Here is a 16,408-nt window from a genome sequence, read left to right as displayed (position 1 = left end):
TCTCGAGACCACAGCCTCCTAGATCTCTGCATTTGGGGTACTTTGGTGGATATAGGGGTCAGGTCACAACTCTTTGGTATTAACAGTTTGCAACCAATTGTCTTATACATTGATGATGGTGCAATATTTAGTGGGAATACTTTAAGACTGGTCAACAATCGAAGGAATGTCAAATGAAAAGCACTTTGTTACACCGAGGACGTTATCCCCCAGAAATGTGACAAAGTGGATATTCACATGGGGAAGATGCCAGAGAACTGGGATTGCGAGATTCCATCCTCAAGGAACACAACCATCTATTTTCGAACCTTAAATGCATGCAAGCAGGCTGTTAAGAATCCAAAATCCCAGGAGTGGTTCTTTGATATCTGTAGGGAGATTAGGAGCAACACAGTTATTACCCTAAATTTAGGTAACAGGCTGCGATTGGGGAGTCGAGAGCAGCATATAGGAAGACCATCCATTCGCCCAAAGTATTGTGGGAGCAATATATCTGGGGAGATATTTTAGAGACCTCACTTAAGAAGGACTCAAAAACATTTTAGCAGATGGTGGGCCAAAGAGCCAAAGAACTGCTCAAACAACCCAAATCCTGTATTCAGCCCAGAGAATGGGATGAATACTTAAAATTGTTGTACAATGACCCTTTTCACCCCACTCCTCGCCCCCCCCAGCAGCCAGCTACCCTTTCCTGAGGATCACATAGCAGCTCCTCGCCATCAGAGCCCGCCACTTACATTTACCCTTGAGGCAACTTTGATGGCAATTTGCTCCCAAAGACAGGGGAAGGCCCCAGAGAAAGATACCATTCCCTCTGATATGTTCTACTCAAGCCCTTCAAATTTAGGCCATATATTAATATGGTTTCCAACACAATAGCCACAGGTGCACCCATGCTATCTATGTTAAAGGTGCAGAAATCATCCCAGTTCAGAAAAAAGGGTGTTGTAACCACCCATGTAGCTACCACCCTATTAGCTTATTCGACAACCTGCTAAACAATTTCTGCAAGCATGTTTTAGGCTATTTAATATCTTGGATAGAAGTTAACAATGTCTTGAAGAATTTGAGGCTTTATGTGGTTACTGTATCAACAAAGAGAAGACCGAAGTTTTGCATCCCAATATCTTTGCTTCTGTCAATATTAGTCCAAAAAGATACTTAGGGGTATTTTTTTCAGAATCTTTCAATGATTTATATCAATAAAATTTTGCTCCTCTTCTTAAGAAGGTTAAGAGCCTGCTTGCTCGTTGGAGCATGCTCCCCCTCTCTAATTTAGGGCGAGTGGCCTTAATTAAAAGGTCGGTTCTTCCATTATTCAATTTTTCTTTTTTTTACTATACCATGCACTTTATCAGGTTCTTTTTTTTCTCAGGTAGAGTCTATGTTTACAACCTTTATCTGGGCAAAGAAAACACCCAGCATAGCACTTAGCACTTTATATGAAGATATGGATCAGGGAGGGTTAGCTCTACCCAACCTCAGGTATTATTATTATGCATATTTTGTGCAATATTTATCTATATTCAAATTTATTTGCTTTATTGTAAATATTTTATTAACTCATTCTGTAAAGATAGTCAAATCCATTCCCCCTTGTTGATTTTTAGATCCCCGAAATAGAGTTATAATGCCTTCTCTGTTTTTTAAAAAAAAGTACTCTATTCTGGCAATTATTAAGCTACATTGCTAGACGGAATCCTCCCTTTGGTGGGGGTAAGAGAACCTCTATATCTGGCATCGAAATGGGCAGTGGCTGGATTTAGTAAAGTGATGGATTTCTTGTGAAATGGTAAATGAGTCACCGTAGCTGAAATGATACAATTAATTCCGAATGATTTTATCTTGGCCAACTCTTATAGTACTTTATATAAATATCTTACAGAATTGGATGTTTCTCTTTTAATTGAACAGAGCCAGTTGGTAGATGAATTATTAGTGAAGGAATCGGATAAGAAACCGGGTGCTTGGAAGAAATATTTATCCTCAATCAAGGGAGCTGATCTTGAGCTAAAAGCTATTAAAAAAATGGTCGGATCATGAAAATTTAGAAATGTCATCCTATACTTGGTCAACTATTAATAAACGTAACTTTAGCACACTGAGGGGGGCAAATTGGCGTAGGATGTTGTTTTTAGTAAATGGTTATTATATCCAACTCCCCATTTTTTATTTAAAATATATCCTAACCAGTCCTCCCAATGCTTTTGTTGCACAAATAATCCATTAGCTAATTGGTCTCATATGCTGAGTCTTCCCCAAATCCATAAGTATTGGGTAGACCTATTTAGCTTTTTGGGACATGAATGCAACATCCAACTGGTAGTGAATAAGAAATTAGTGCTCTGGGGATTTGATCCTGAACTTTCTTTTATAGATCCGATGATTACATTTTTATGTAAAGCAATGGCAGTAGCCAGGTCGCTCCTATTGCAAAAATGGCGAATAAACTTGGGGGCATATTACCAAGCAATAGCGATAATTATCGCTATTGCTTGGTTAGAGACCAAAATTTACCGCAGCGCTGCGGCGATTTTTACCGCAAATAAACCTTGGTATTACCAAGGTTTAACGCAAATGCGGTAAAAATCGCCGCAAAGCATGAATATCGCTGAAAAGTCAGCGATATTCATGCATTAGCGAGCTAATGCTCTTAGCCATGTTATCCACCTCCCATTGGATAACATGGCTAAGAACTGCTCAGGGCAGGTGACAGGTAACTGGTGTTAGCGGCAGCTAGGTAATAGGGAGATAATTTTATCTCCGCTTTCTTGGCTTTTAAAGCCAAAAAAGCGGAGATAAACCCCCTTGATAATATGCTCCTTGATTCCCTCGGTTTTGGAATGAGGTCAAAAAATGAAATTAGTGAAGAAAAGCGAACGCACTTTTGCACTTCGTAGGGGAATTATTAAGAAATGTAATAAGATTTGGGGCAGCTATTTTGATTAATTGCAGAGGGGGGGAATTGGGTTTTTAAGATTTATTTTACAGGTTGGGTGGTGGTTATGAATTTTTACGAGATTCTGATTGTGCAAATGCATTTTATTGATCCGTGTGGTTTGTATTATGAATATATTATTTGTGTATTATGAACTTGGTGGAATGTTGATGCAATATTTCTATGTTTTCCATGAAAATTTCTGTCTTCAATAATAAAAAAATGAATTAAAAAAAAAGAAGGTAACAATGTCAACCTCCAACTCCAAGCAGGTTTTAGGCCACATATCAACTATTGACTAGATCTTCAGGTTACGTATGCCTAAATGGACGATGGTTGATGTTGGAAGAGGTACACTTTTCACTGCTTTCTTTGATTTGCGCTAAGGTTGAGTTTTGGCCCCTACCCTTTTTCTTTGGTTCGTAAACAAAAGTATGGACTGAATGTTAAATTGCGTTACTGACTCAGACTGTTTGGCCAAATACAAGTTGCCGGCTTACTTTTTTGCTGAAGAAACGTTGCTGCTTTCCAAAATACACATGGCTCTTCACACGCTTATGGATACGTTCTTACTTTACTCTTTGTGACACATTTGGGTTAGATGTAAACGTTAGAGGTGAATTCTTCAAAGACCAAATTTATGTTTTATTCTAAAAAGAATGATTGGGCAGTACTATTGGATTGGGTGGTGCTTCTCTCAAGAGAGTATCGTAATTTGATTATTTTGGGATCGGATTGTCGAATATGAAGTCCTGGGGATCCCAAATCCAAAAAAAGGAATTCATTAATCAATCATAGAGTTTTTGCCATTCTGAGGTTTGCCAAGAGCACTCCATCCTACCCTATTTCCCCTGTGACACAGACTTACAACTCCCAAGTCAAGAGCGCCCCTTTGCACACTGCCAAGCTGTGAGGTCATGCAACTGCTCGCTTCTTGGCGTCAGTGAAAACAACTTTATAAGGGCTGTGTCCTGTCCAGGGTGAGGCACTCCATTTCTGCTGCTCAAACTGGATCTCACCCTCATGTCAATACTGGAAGAGGCGGGCTTGTTACCCTTATTGTACTGGATTCGGGTTTGGTCAATAGATGCCTTAAAGCCATACAGAGAAGCCTTAAGTGAGGTCATTGCCTTAAAAGATTCATATAAAATCCCTTGGCTGGTGCAATTAAACAGACCCTTAGTTCAGGGCTGGGTAGCCTCTGGAGCACCCCCACAGCCATTAAAACCGATGCTAAAGCGTTCTCAAGGGGTCATTGGACGCATTTTATTACACTTGGTGAGTCCTTTGTAGCAGGATCAAAGCCTTTAGTAACACACAAAAATTCATTTAAACCAGAGTACGTCCTGGATTATATACTCCCCACCTACCGAGAACGTTCCTTTACCTGCAGTTTCAGTATTGTACCCACCCTCTGGCTATCTACACCTCATGATGGGCGTCGTCAACGGACACGTCAACTCTTTGTCAAGTTTGTTGTTCTATGGATGAGTCGGAGGAGCACTTCTTATTTTTTGTAGGGCATATTCCAGACTGAGGCTAAGGTGGATTGCCCTAATGTGTTGGGCTTTGGGTCTAACCGATAAATTAATCGCATTACATTAATCGTCTTAAATTCACTAAGTATATGCAACAGTGACACAAGAGCGGTTGTGAGCTTTGCAGTGACTAAATTAATCAATTCTGCATGGTCGAAGCACCAGAAGATTTTAGACTCTATTTGATACTAGTGTTTGAAACAGGAAAGGTAGCTTTTTAATTACCTTCATTTGCAAGCTTGAAATTTGAGTTACTATTACAAAGCTATTGCTGATTTGAATACTGCTATTATTTTATTATTCGTCGTTTTAACTTGCTAATATATGTAAATGGTTGTATTTTATGGAAATGTTTTGAATTTGGACTTGAATTCGAACTGACAGTACATTTGGAATTTGGATAAAGGGACAACTGGTGATAGGCGGCTGAGAGGCAGAAAGATACAGCTCTGAGATGGGCAGGTACGACAAATAATAAAGAGGATGAAAGAGTTGGCAGACAGGTGGGAGATGTGAGATAACACTGAGAAAGAGTCTGTTCAGAGAGAAGGAAAGGGTGGGGTGACATTGAGAAAGGTGAAAGAGGCAATGATTTGAGAGACAGCTCAGACCGAAGGGTATACAGGTGAGAGAGAGAGAGGCGCGATAAAGAGTCAAGTTAGAAAGACACCTGAGAGAGGTGGGGGTGAGAAAGTGATAGCTGAAAGAAGGGACGTAATTGAGGGAGTGGTGATAAAGTGGCAAGGTTGGACAGGGTACCTAGCAGTCATACAGCTTAGAGAGAGAGGTTAGAAATACCTGCTGAGTGAAAGGCAAGGAGGATGAGAGACATTAGATTATATTCGGGCAGAGACAGGCGAGAAAGAGAAAGGCAATGGGATATACAAGGTGGGAGGTAGGTGAAACAGAGGTGAAAACGGTACAGATGAGGAGGTCAGGTGAAAGAGGACAAGACAAGTATTTGTAAGGAGATCAGTAGAAGGACAAAGTTGAGATAGACAGGGGCGGGGGAAAGAAATCGCATCAGGTGAGAAAGACCGAAGAGAGAGAGACAGAATAAAAACGTTAGGCAGTTAACAAACAGACAGTTCAGAGGGAGTTGACAGTGGGTCAAAAGCCATATGATGCCACGTCCTGTGAAGCCACCAGGGTAAAAGGACATGTGAAGTCACTTCTGCTACCCCTGGTATTTTGGTGAATTGATGCCCATGGATTAAATGGGTCTGGAACCGAGCAGCACGGCTTAGTAGTGGGATAGGTGAGTGTTTCAAAGCTCAACAATTAAGACACACGAGCCTTGACTTCAGACTGGTATGCTTGGAAGAGCAAAAAACATGGACACACCCCTGCCTAAAGCATTCAGCCTCCATAAATGCTCCTGCTGCCCCCGAATATGCCTCAGCATTTGAATGAGGCAAGCAATAGGGTTGTGAATATAATTTCCAAAACTATTTTTGACTTCGACATTATTTCAAATTGCTACTGAACTTTTCATGTTAGGGTATGTACATTCTTGCAAACCAGGTTTTGACCTCATGTAATTCCAATACCAAGAGTATATTTTCCCATAAGCGGGTTAGGAGAAATGCTATCTTTACAGCCCGACGTGGTGTGCATTCAAAACTACACTGCAAACCTTGCTAACTACGCATACATGACTTCAACAGATATTTATAGATCTGTGTAACAGACTGAGGGCCAGATGTAGGAGCCCTAATACCGGTCGGTAACGGCCAAATTCGGCCGTTACCGACCGGTATTAGGGTTTTCAGATGTAGGGGGCCTATATTTTACCAATTCTGTAAATTTACCGAATCGGTACATTTACAGAATCGGTAAAATACCGAATCGGTATATTTTCCGATTCGGTAAATCCACCTGTAGGTGGCACTCCTAAGAGTGCAACAGGCCCTTAAGAATCGGTATTTTACCACCCAATCCTATTGGGTGGTAAAATACCGAATTCAGGTGTGCATGCACATCTGTGCATGCACACCTGTGCAATGTGACACACAGGCATGCCCTAAGGGCATGTCTGTGTGCCACATGGCACACAAGTCCAGAATTGGGGTGCTAGAGGGTGTCAAAGTGACACCCCCTGCACCCTTGCAAGATTCGGTATTTACCGATTCGATAAATACCGAATCGGTATTGCCCATTGATTCCTATGGGCTTCAAGGCCCATAGGAATCAATGGGCAATACCGATTCGGTATTTACTGAATCAGTAAATACCGAATGTTAACAATTCGGTAAATCAAATAAAAAAAATTGCTACATCTCCCTCCTTCTAATTTACCGATTCATAAATAACGAATCGGTAAAATTCGGTATTTATGAGTTGGTAGATTAGATTTACCTACATCTAGCCCTATAGGACTTATTTACAGTTTGGCAAAGTACGAGGTGTAGCATTTTCTGGGGGTCATTCCACCGCTCCAAACGCACATGTCCCTTGCTGTATTTAGTGACCTGTGATGCTCCTGTCTTATCGACGTACAGCGGCCATGAGCAGGGACAATATTACACCGCCTCCATGTGCAGGGAAACAGCTCGCTGGGAACCCGGGTTATTTACCTTTTTTTCAGAAGCAACAAACTCCCACGTTGGGGGTTTATTTTCTCTGAACTAGAACAGTTTGCTGAGCGAGTTGTTTAAACATGGCACCCACTCATCAAACGTCATTGCCCTGAAGAGAGGTGACGTTTACAGCAGATAAATCTCCAGGCAGGTATTTCTAAATACAGTAGGTGGTCATCTGGGAAAGTGGTGGATTCATGACCTCTGCTCGCCAGGGAGGACAGTGGGACGCCTGCCATGGCACAAAGAGGACTGTAAATGTTTTGGACATTCCTTATCTACAGCAGCTTTCCCCCTACTATTCCGTGTGGCTCAAATTCTCTCCATAGAAACTAGGGCCTCGAAGTGCAAAGAGTGAATACAAGACAGGACAGCAGGCAAAGTTGTTGTACTGGGTAGTGTGAACTGGAGAGAGCAGAACTGTGCTATAGCTGCAAAGAGGTGACACATTTCTGCTCTCACCCTGCGCAGTGCTCACTTTCAGCAGCCAAGTGCCAGCGCAGGCGCCATTTTGAAATGGTGTCTGCTTTGTGGTCAGCATAGTTTATGTGCAGGAATGGGTCTTTTACTGCACAAAAAAACATGCTTTAAGGCAGTTTCCTCTGTGTGTTGCAGAATGCAGCAAACACAGAAAATGTGATTAGAGGAATGCTTGCAATAAGTCTAACCACTGGCAATCGCTCGGGATAGCATTCCAGCCCATCATTCTTTTGCTCACCATGTCACCTCAAGTTTGGAGCCAGACATATGCAAATCAGTCTTGACTCTGTTCTAAAGGGAACACTCCAGTCTGAACTGCCAAGCCGCATCCCACAAAGGCGGCTGGAGGACTGCTGAGTTGGCATGTCGGGCAAAAAAAAACCAATGTGATTGGAATGCCATGATTTAGACTTTTTGGAAACATTATGCCCATTCAGTGATGAATTAATTATTAACCTGCATCGCTGGATCTATGTTAGAATATGGATAACAATAATATTGTCTGAGATATATATTTAAGTACCTAAATGCTGTTTACAAACATATGGTTCCACTGGATGTCGATTTTTTATTATTATCTGCAAGGGGATGATCATTTTGTAAATTATATTTAGGCCACAATACTTGAGTCAAAAATATTAGGCCACTATATTCTGGTACTATCCCGCTGACCTGACTGCAAGTTTCAGTTGAACAGATTATGAAGTGGACAATGGGATTGTTTTTGTAATTGGGTCACTGAGATGCATGTTTGTACTGATAAAGAAAGTTGAAGTTCTCCTATCCACTAAGATTTCTGATTTAATCTTTCATAAACTTTCGGGTGGCTTGGGTATATGCATTGCAATTTGGAGTTAGGAATTTATATAAAAACCTCTAGCCCTGCTTGGGGGTGTTTGATTATTCGTTGCTTCCAATGTTAAGGATCTGATGAGAAATTGAATTTTTTAATCTGATCCTCTGTTCTAGGCAACCGTTAAGGTGATCAACATGGCCCAGCCAGACTTTCGCTGCCTGACGAATGCATTATACACCCCACTGACTGCGCTGAAGTACGCGGACGACAAAGGCAACTTGTCTGTGCGAACATTCTATAACCTACTGTTCAACTTCGGCACCCTCTTCCACTTTAGCATGAATCTGCTCAAGTGCATGACCTGTAACTGCTTCAGACGCCGGGTGAACCCCGCATAGACCGGCTCTAGGAACCTTAGGTGGGACTGGAGTGTGTTGTTTAGAGAGGGGCCGGGCATACTATCACACTGAACTCTTACCGACTACAATAGAACCCCAAAAGAAATACCTGGAAATCCCAGTCCATCTAGTAGACCCATTTTAAATCATGAAGGAATGAAATAAACAGGAATAATGACACCCAATGGAAATAATGAGATGTATTATGTCTTCTGTTTATTATTATTCTAGATTTTCTCTGTTGTTGCTGTGCAGGTTGCTTCCCATCTGGATTGGAGGAGACTAGACTACAGAATGGCAATGCTTTAGTGAGTAAAAAATTCATTGGCAAAGCCAGTAGGTCAGGCACTTTGTTAGGGAATGTGTTTAGTGAAAGTTGGACAAGAACATCCTACAATGAAGACACATCATGGAATTCAACGTAATGGACACTGAGAGTAGGACTCCATAGTTGAACAGACTGTATTAACAACTGGGCCATCAAGGAATAGTAGTATGAAATGAGTCAGAAAATGAAGATTTCATTGTAAGTGGTAAACTAAAGGGCATGCAGAGCAAAATATTGTTTGTAGATATATTTGACAATGGACCTGTATTTTTGTTGTTTCTTTAAAAAGGTTTGTGCAGATATTTCTTTACATTGTAAACAAAAATTCAACAAGATGTTATCAGGACAGGAAATTGAATAGCTCGCAAATTATTTTCACACTGCATCATTATGATAAACCAAAGCACCACAACAGCTGCACGCTTCCTAAACATAAACTCATAAAGTAGAAATTAAAATGATAATGGACCAGCAATGTAAATACATGAAAGTGCACACATTGGACTCCATTCACAAAGGTAAATTTGGTTGTAATTATAAGTTTATGACCAAACATACCTTTTTTACACCATTGTAATATATTTGACCTCAAAACAGACCTTTTCTTAATTGTTTAGGATCTTGAAACTTAAGAAATACTTCTCCACAACACCTGCCAGACACAGTGAGATAAAATACATCCCTGTGATCTCAGAAATAACTATTCATGATCTCTATGATTTACACATTTTGTTGAGTTTAGGAGAATGATTATCTTGTGACAGAGAGGAGGTGGCCAAGGATCTTAATTTTGAGGATCATGTTAATAAGCGGTTTACGTAAACAATCCGCCTTCGTTTCAAATTTGTCAAAAGATAATGTGATTGATGTATTTTGTGAATTGGTAATGTCTGACTTTGAGAAAATCAGAAGAAAATCTTGCAAAAATAATTTGAATATTAAAGAAGAAGAACCTTTATGAATGTGTTTGATTGATTTGAATATTATTGTACACCAAGTAGACAAAGGCGACAAAAGGTAAATGTCTTAAGAATGAGGCTAATAAATATATTTCAGATTCTTTGGATTTAATTGTTGACTATACACTACATAAAATGACTCCACACATTACATTACTGTTAGAAGATAGTTCTGACACTACGGGCCGACTGGATTTTTCGCTTTTTGAGCACCTAAGTGTTGAGCTTTTACTGTGGGGGAGCCTCATAATCTGGGACTCACCCACAGTTAACTAATGAAGGAGACTGTATGGAGATTTTACTGGTGTCCCCCTGGCTTAACTAGGCCGCTGCGCCGCAGCTGGAGTATAGGGAACTGTGCTGGTTACATGCAGATACATGGGTACATGCGTGTGCACACATGTAGGGGCTGTGCAGGGCAGATTCCTAGCGTGCACAGTCCTGGAGCGGGTACAAATTGAATGGTGTGGCAAGACTTATGCAGAACTGGGTGGTGACATGGAATAGGCTTTATACACTGGAAAGAAATATGCCAGGGAAAGTCAGTGTGTTTTACTGTGTTTTGACTTCATTATTCCCCTATGGGGATGTGGGGCCCATGGCTAAAATGACTTCCACAAGGCCTAAAGATTCCAGACATGCACTAAATTCCATTGTAGTGTAGGTGAAAATAAGTATTCTGCAGAGTCCAGAAATGTCATATTTCTCTGAATCCCTGGCTGGGGTCTGGCCCTGGCAGGTTAGATTCATGTTCTGTTAATCAAGGAGAGAGAGAGGAACTAGAGTAACTAGTTTGTTTCCCCTGGGATATATAGTGGGTAATCAAAGAGAACTAGCTATGTCTGTGTGCTATGTGTCTACATGGGAAACCATTTGGTTTAGTATGAAGGCCCTCACCCACCAACCTAGTTGGTGGCATGCTTTATCATCGGGCCCCACATGAGGCACCGAGTGCGCCTCAGGTGTGCTGCGATGCCAGATTACTGCGGAGCAGGTTGTTTGGAAGGTGAGTGTGCTGTGCAGGTGTGTTGCGTGAGATTTTAAAATTCTGTCCTTGAGGTCCCTAACGATTTTACAATATAGTCCTTACTTATTACAGGATAGCAGCAGCCAAACACATCCTGGGATACCCTCCCCTTACATGGTTTTACTGGGGGAAAAAACAAAGGGATGCCTTTGGAGACAGCTTGAGTTTGGGTACTTTAAACAAGTCCGGTTGAAATACCTGCAAAATGCATACCGGGTTTTCTGCAAGGTCCAGAAACTTTTCGGGCTAGGCAGATTAAACTATTATACTCCAACTAGGGATAACCCAATGCTGCCCTTAATTTTTAATGACTTATACCTTCACAGATGGTACAATGCTGGGGTAGCAAGCTGGGGGATCTGGTTAACCGGGGGGGGGGGGGGGGAGGGGGGGCGGTCCCTCACGGAGCTAAGGACACAGTTCCCAATTGCGGAAAATCAGATTTTTCATTACTGCGCAGTTTAAAACTTCTTAGATCATAAGACTGGTGGCCCAGCTAGATTTAATAAAATAGAAATTATTGATAGACTACAGATGATTAACCCACCAAGAATAGGAGCAATCTACTCCAGCCTGAATGATAAAATACCTGATGATTTGGAAAAAGTAGACTTGAAATGGCAAACAAAACTGAACATTAGTCAGAATGTTTTTTGTTCTGCATTAACCCTAGCTCACAAATTTTTTCTGTCCACTAAACTGCATGTACAATTTTATAAGACGGGTATTTTTCTTTACATTACACCTAGTAGAATTGCAAAGTGGGGAATCGGGAGAGGTACCTTGTGTCGTAGGTGCCTAGAGTATTCGGCGGATCAGATACATATGTTTGCCACCTGCCCAAAGCTAAAACCACTCTTAAATGAAATCCAATTTTTTATAGGGGTGGTTCTAGGACAAGATATACATCTATCTTTGGTTATGGTGTTACTGGGGTTGGATATTAGCAATCGGGCAGGGGGCCCTCTGATATTTGTTGCAATGACTATCTATAGGATTTGTATTGCGGCCCAATTGGAAAGATCAGGTTCCGCCCTCTTTCGCACAATGGCAGGCCAGATTGCTTGCAACCTGCAAGCTAGAAATGGCTATTTACACAAAGAAAGGTAAACGCGCCAGGAAAAATGGATTGGCGGTTTGGGAACAGCTGGGAAATTGGATGGAGGGGGTACAAAATTAAAAAGGGCTTAAGGGTCTGGTATTTCCCAGAGCCTCCCCCTCAATGTTTAGCAAGATGCCGCTGAATATATAAAGATTTTGGTCGCCTTTTCTTTTTCTCTTTCCTTTTCTCTTCTTTTCTCATCTGTTCAATATTGTCTTTCTTTCTTTCTTTTTCTTTTATTCTTCATTTTTAAAACGTTTATTTAGGCCTGACCCGAATTTGGAAGAATGTACAGATTGTATTTTATGGTGCCGGGGAGGGGGGGGTGGGGGGGGGGGGGAGGTAAAAAAAAGGAATTGATGTACACACAAAAAAAAAATAATAATAATCTGTCCTTTGGGTCCCTAACGGTTACTTTATTGGTGGGCCCCAGGCAGAGGTTATAAACAAAGGCTTGGGACGTGTAGGGGTTGACTTATGGTCTCCCACGTCCAGTGTGGTCGACTAGTTTCAGCCAGGCCTTTTTATTAAACTGGCTTTCTTCAGGACCTATTTGTGGGGTGTTATAGGGATCTATCAGTGCCCTGTATGTGAAGCACGCGCTAAGGTGCTGATATATGTAAGAAGTATTTCCTCTCAGTTAGTACCTGTAAAGGAAAAAAGGACAAACAAGAGACACATAAAGTTAAAAAACGCTAAATTGTCAACCATGCACATGGGTGGGTTAGCACCTGATGCCTAGACGTGTGAGCGAATAAGGCGGGGGTGTAGGCGCTTGTGACGGAACATGGCAATTGCCGGTTTGGTATATGCTCTACAGGTGCTAGTACCTAGATGCGTAAAATAAATGTGAACATTATCTACAAGCAGGATGCCTTTGTTTTTAACCTCTGCCTGGGGCCCACCAATAAAGTAACCGTTAGGGACCTCAAGGACAGAATTTTAAAATCTCATGCAACACACCTGCACAGCACACTCACCTTCCAAAAAACCCGCTCCGCAGTAATCTGGTGTCGCAGCACACCTGAGGCGCACTCGGTGCCTCGGGTGGGGTCCGATTATGAGGTTGGTGGGTGAGGGCCCCTCCAAGGAACCACCAGTGGCGATTTACAAACCGCCCTGTTGACTGAATTCCAACCAGTAACGGGGAACAGGTCGCAGAGGTTATTGTTAAAATCAAACCCGGATCTCCTACCGATCCGTTCCCTCCTCGAATGATCAAGATCCTGGCTCCCTCTCTGATATCAAGGCTCACTGAGATATTCAATCTTTCTCTGAACCAAGCCATCGTTCCTGCTAGGTGGAAGAAAACCCTTGTCAGGCCTATCCTGAAGAAGCCTACTTCAGATGCTAGTGAACTAGCTAACTATTGTCCTATTTCATTGCTCTCCTACTTTGGGAAAGTTCTTGAAGCCTTAGTAAATAGACAACTAACCGGCTATCTCGAAGGACAGAATCTGCTAGATCCCTCTCAATCAGGGTTTAGGGCAGCGCACAGCACCGAGACAGCGGTAGTCGAAATGATCGATAACATCAGGCTTGCCCTAGACAAGAAGGAATCAGCTATTTTGGTGCTATTAGATCTATCGGCCGCTTTTGACACCATCTCCCATGACATCTTGTTACAATGGCTCTGGAAGATGGGGTTTCAGGGGAAGGCCTTTGACTGGTTTAAGAACTATTTGAAAGGCCGGTTCACTTTGGTCTTAGGGCAGCATGTAGTAGAGCAGTGTGTTTTGGAGTACTGCAAGGCTCCATTTTGAGTCCCATGCTCTTCAATCTGTATCTGACTCCCTTGGCCAAAATAATCAAACTGTATGGCTTTGAAACGGTATTGTATGCCGATGATACCCAGTTGCTGATAACTTTTGGCCCGACCCCTCAGACACTATCATCAAATTCAAGAAATGTATGACCCACATTGATAACTGGATGGTTCAAAATAAACTGCAAATAAATAAGAGCAAAACTGAGATAATTCTGTTTGGAAGAGCTGAAGATCATTGGTCCAGTGACTGGTGGCCACAACCACTGGGCTCCTGCCTACCACCAAAATCAACTGTTTGCAACTTGGGGATCATCATCGACAATAAACTGTCGATGAAAGCTCATGTGTACCGGGTCGTGGGCACTTGTTATGGAATTTTATGCAATCTGCGCAGGATTTTTAAGTGGTTACCAATCGATTCTCCTAAACCATTGATCCAGGGACTAATTATGAGTCGAGTGGATTATGGTAATGCACTATTGGCTTGCATAAATGAAAAGCTCTATGCCAAGCTACAAATCCTTCAAAACACTGCTGCCAGACTCATTTTGGATCTCCCCAGTAGATCATCCTCCTGTGCCAATTTGAAATTCCTACACTGGCTACCAATTAGGCTGAGGAGCAAATTTAAGACTCTCTGCCTCATACATAAGAGCCTCTACCATTCTGGCCCAGGGTACTTAGTTAATAAACTGTGTAAATACCAACCAAACAGATCCCTGAGATCTAGCTCTAAATTTCTCTTAACACCATTGAGAGTGCGCACCACGAGACAAGGTGGACGGTCTTTTTCTTATCTCACCCCCCATCTCTGGAACAAGCTCCCCCCACATATCTCTTCCATTTCAGATCACATGTCCTTTCGTAAGGAACTAAAAACCTTGCTATTTCCCAACTAATAGCATTTGATCACCCTCAATGTGTCCGCAAGCGCCTTGAGACCTAACGGTGATAAGTTGTGCTATAGAAGACTTTATAACTTTGACTTTGACTACCGAAGGGGGATTGGTGGAGCTACAAGCCAATCCATCAACTGCTGTCGCTGGATGCCAGGCACCAAGCTGAACCCCGGTGAAGGCAGTGAGGGGGCAAGGAGTTAGGTTTCAGAGGCCATGTGGCCAGGGACACTGGACGACTCCATTTTGAACAACCCAGAGACTCGACAAGAAGGAGGGAGCAGGGAAGTGATGTGTCACTGTATGATAGGACACACAGAGACTTCCTGCCAGCCCCCTACTCAACTTTTAAAAAGTACTTGCACAGGAAGAGAAGCTCTCTCTGGGGTGTGGTCTGCTGAGGCGAAAGGTGTTGGAGCCTGGCACAATGGGCAGTTGGAAGGAGGACACCCCTGACTGCCCCCAGGCCCCTAACAGCGCCAGAAAAAGAGCCCAGGACTGGTGTGCAGAAGAAGAGGCCTCAGTGCAGGGAGAAGAGAGGCGCAGGGAGCCATTGAAAACCGCTCCCTGCAGAATGCACCATCTTGGAGACCTGGGGGACGAAGGAGAGTGCTCCCAGTGGCTGGGGGACGCCACCAGGAGCAAGAAGACATGAAAATGGGGCAGATTGGACCCCCAGGGGCTGAGATATGGCCCCCGGAAGGTAGGTCACCTTTGACCCCTGAGAAGACCGACGACAGGCGCATGGGGCTCCGCCGCCGGTCTCAGAGATGCCCCCGGGGCGGGTTAGGTCCCAGGGGCTGCACCCCAAAGAAGTAAAGCCGAGAAGCTGCCCCCGCGGGGTGCCAGGAGCCCACCCTGGCCCCCTCTCTGAAACCTGCGCCAGGGAGCGCCGTCGCGCTCCCCGAGAAGAGGTGCGGGAGGAGGGGCCCAGGAGCCCAACTCCGGGCCCCGTGTGAGGAGGGACATTTCTGGGGTTTTTTGGATAGGTCTCATTGGCGATTGACAACAACAGAACTACTTTAAGCCTCATTATCAAAACTAATAGAAACAGAAAGGTACCATGTAACTATCCATAAAAATGTCCACGGCCTTGTAGGACAACCTTTCCAAACAATAGTAGACCATGAAAAACACGTGAAAACCAGTGGCTGAAATAGGCTAACCTAAGGCCTATTCTTTGCCTGTGCTGCTTTTTTTATATTTTTGAAGAACTGATAAACCAAGGGCTATAAGCAGACCTAAAAATAAGAAAAGGAAAAACTGCATTACAAAAGAACCCTTCATCAAGATCATCTAGCTACCACTGCACATCCCAGTTTTAGTGATTTTCACCACTGTATCAGGGTAGAAGCAAACGGTTTTACATGCCTTTTTTCACTGAGAAACACTAATACTTTCCTAGTAAAATTTAAAATGCCAACTACTACGCCCTTAAAGTGCGGTATCAGTGGTTGTCAAAAGTGCATGTCTGTTTGCAACTCACCATTGCAGTGGGTGGATTTTGTATTTTTTCTTTCTTGCTGCATCAGTGATATTGTTTAGAGTAATCTTTAGGGGAAGAATAAACATTATAGTTTCTAAGAGCTTGATTAATGT

The 16,408-nt window shown here is 42.6% G+C and overlaps 1 protein-coding gene across 1 annotated transcript in view; it reads left to right on the top strand.

Annotated features, from left to right (window-relative positions):
* RDH8 (retinol dehydrogenase 8) overlaps window positions 1-10,015 on the top strand; it is a 219,441-nt gene extending 209,426 nt beyond the window's left edge. Inside the window, exon 6 of the mRNA XM_086959032.1 lies at window positions 8,505-10,015. Within this exon, the coding sequence (XP_086815158.1) occupies window positions 8,505-8,729 (225 nt within the window). The 3' untranslated portion in view covers window positions 8,730-10,015. The remainder of the gene's footprint in view (window positions 1-8,504) is intronic.
* The last annotated feature ends 6,393 nt before the right edge of the window (window positions 10,016-16,408 follow it).

This window comes from Lissotriton vulgaris, chromosome 1_1 (assembly GCF_964263255.1).
Source record: "Lissotriton vulgaris chromosome 1_1, aLisVul1.2, whole genome shotgun sequence".
Classification (NCBI taxonomy): domain Eukaryota; kingdom Metazoa; phylum Chordata; class Amphibia; order Caudata; family Salamandridae; genus Lissotriton; species Lissotriton vulgaris.
The sequence above is the reverse complement of the archived record's forward strand: the minus strand, read 5'-3'. Positions and strand labels throughout refer to the sequence as shown.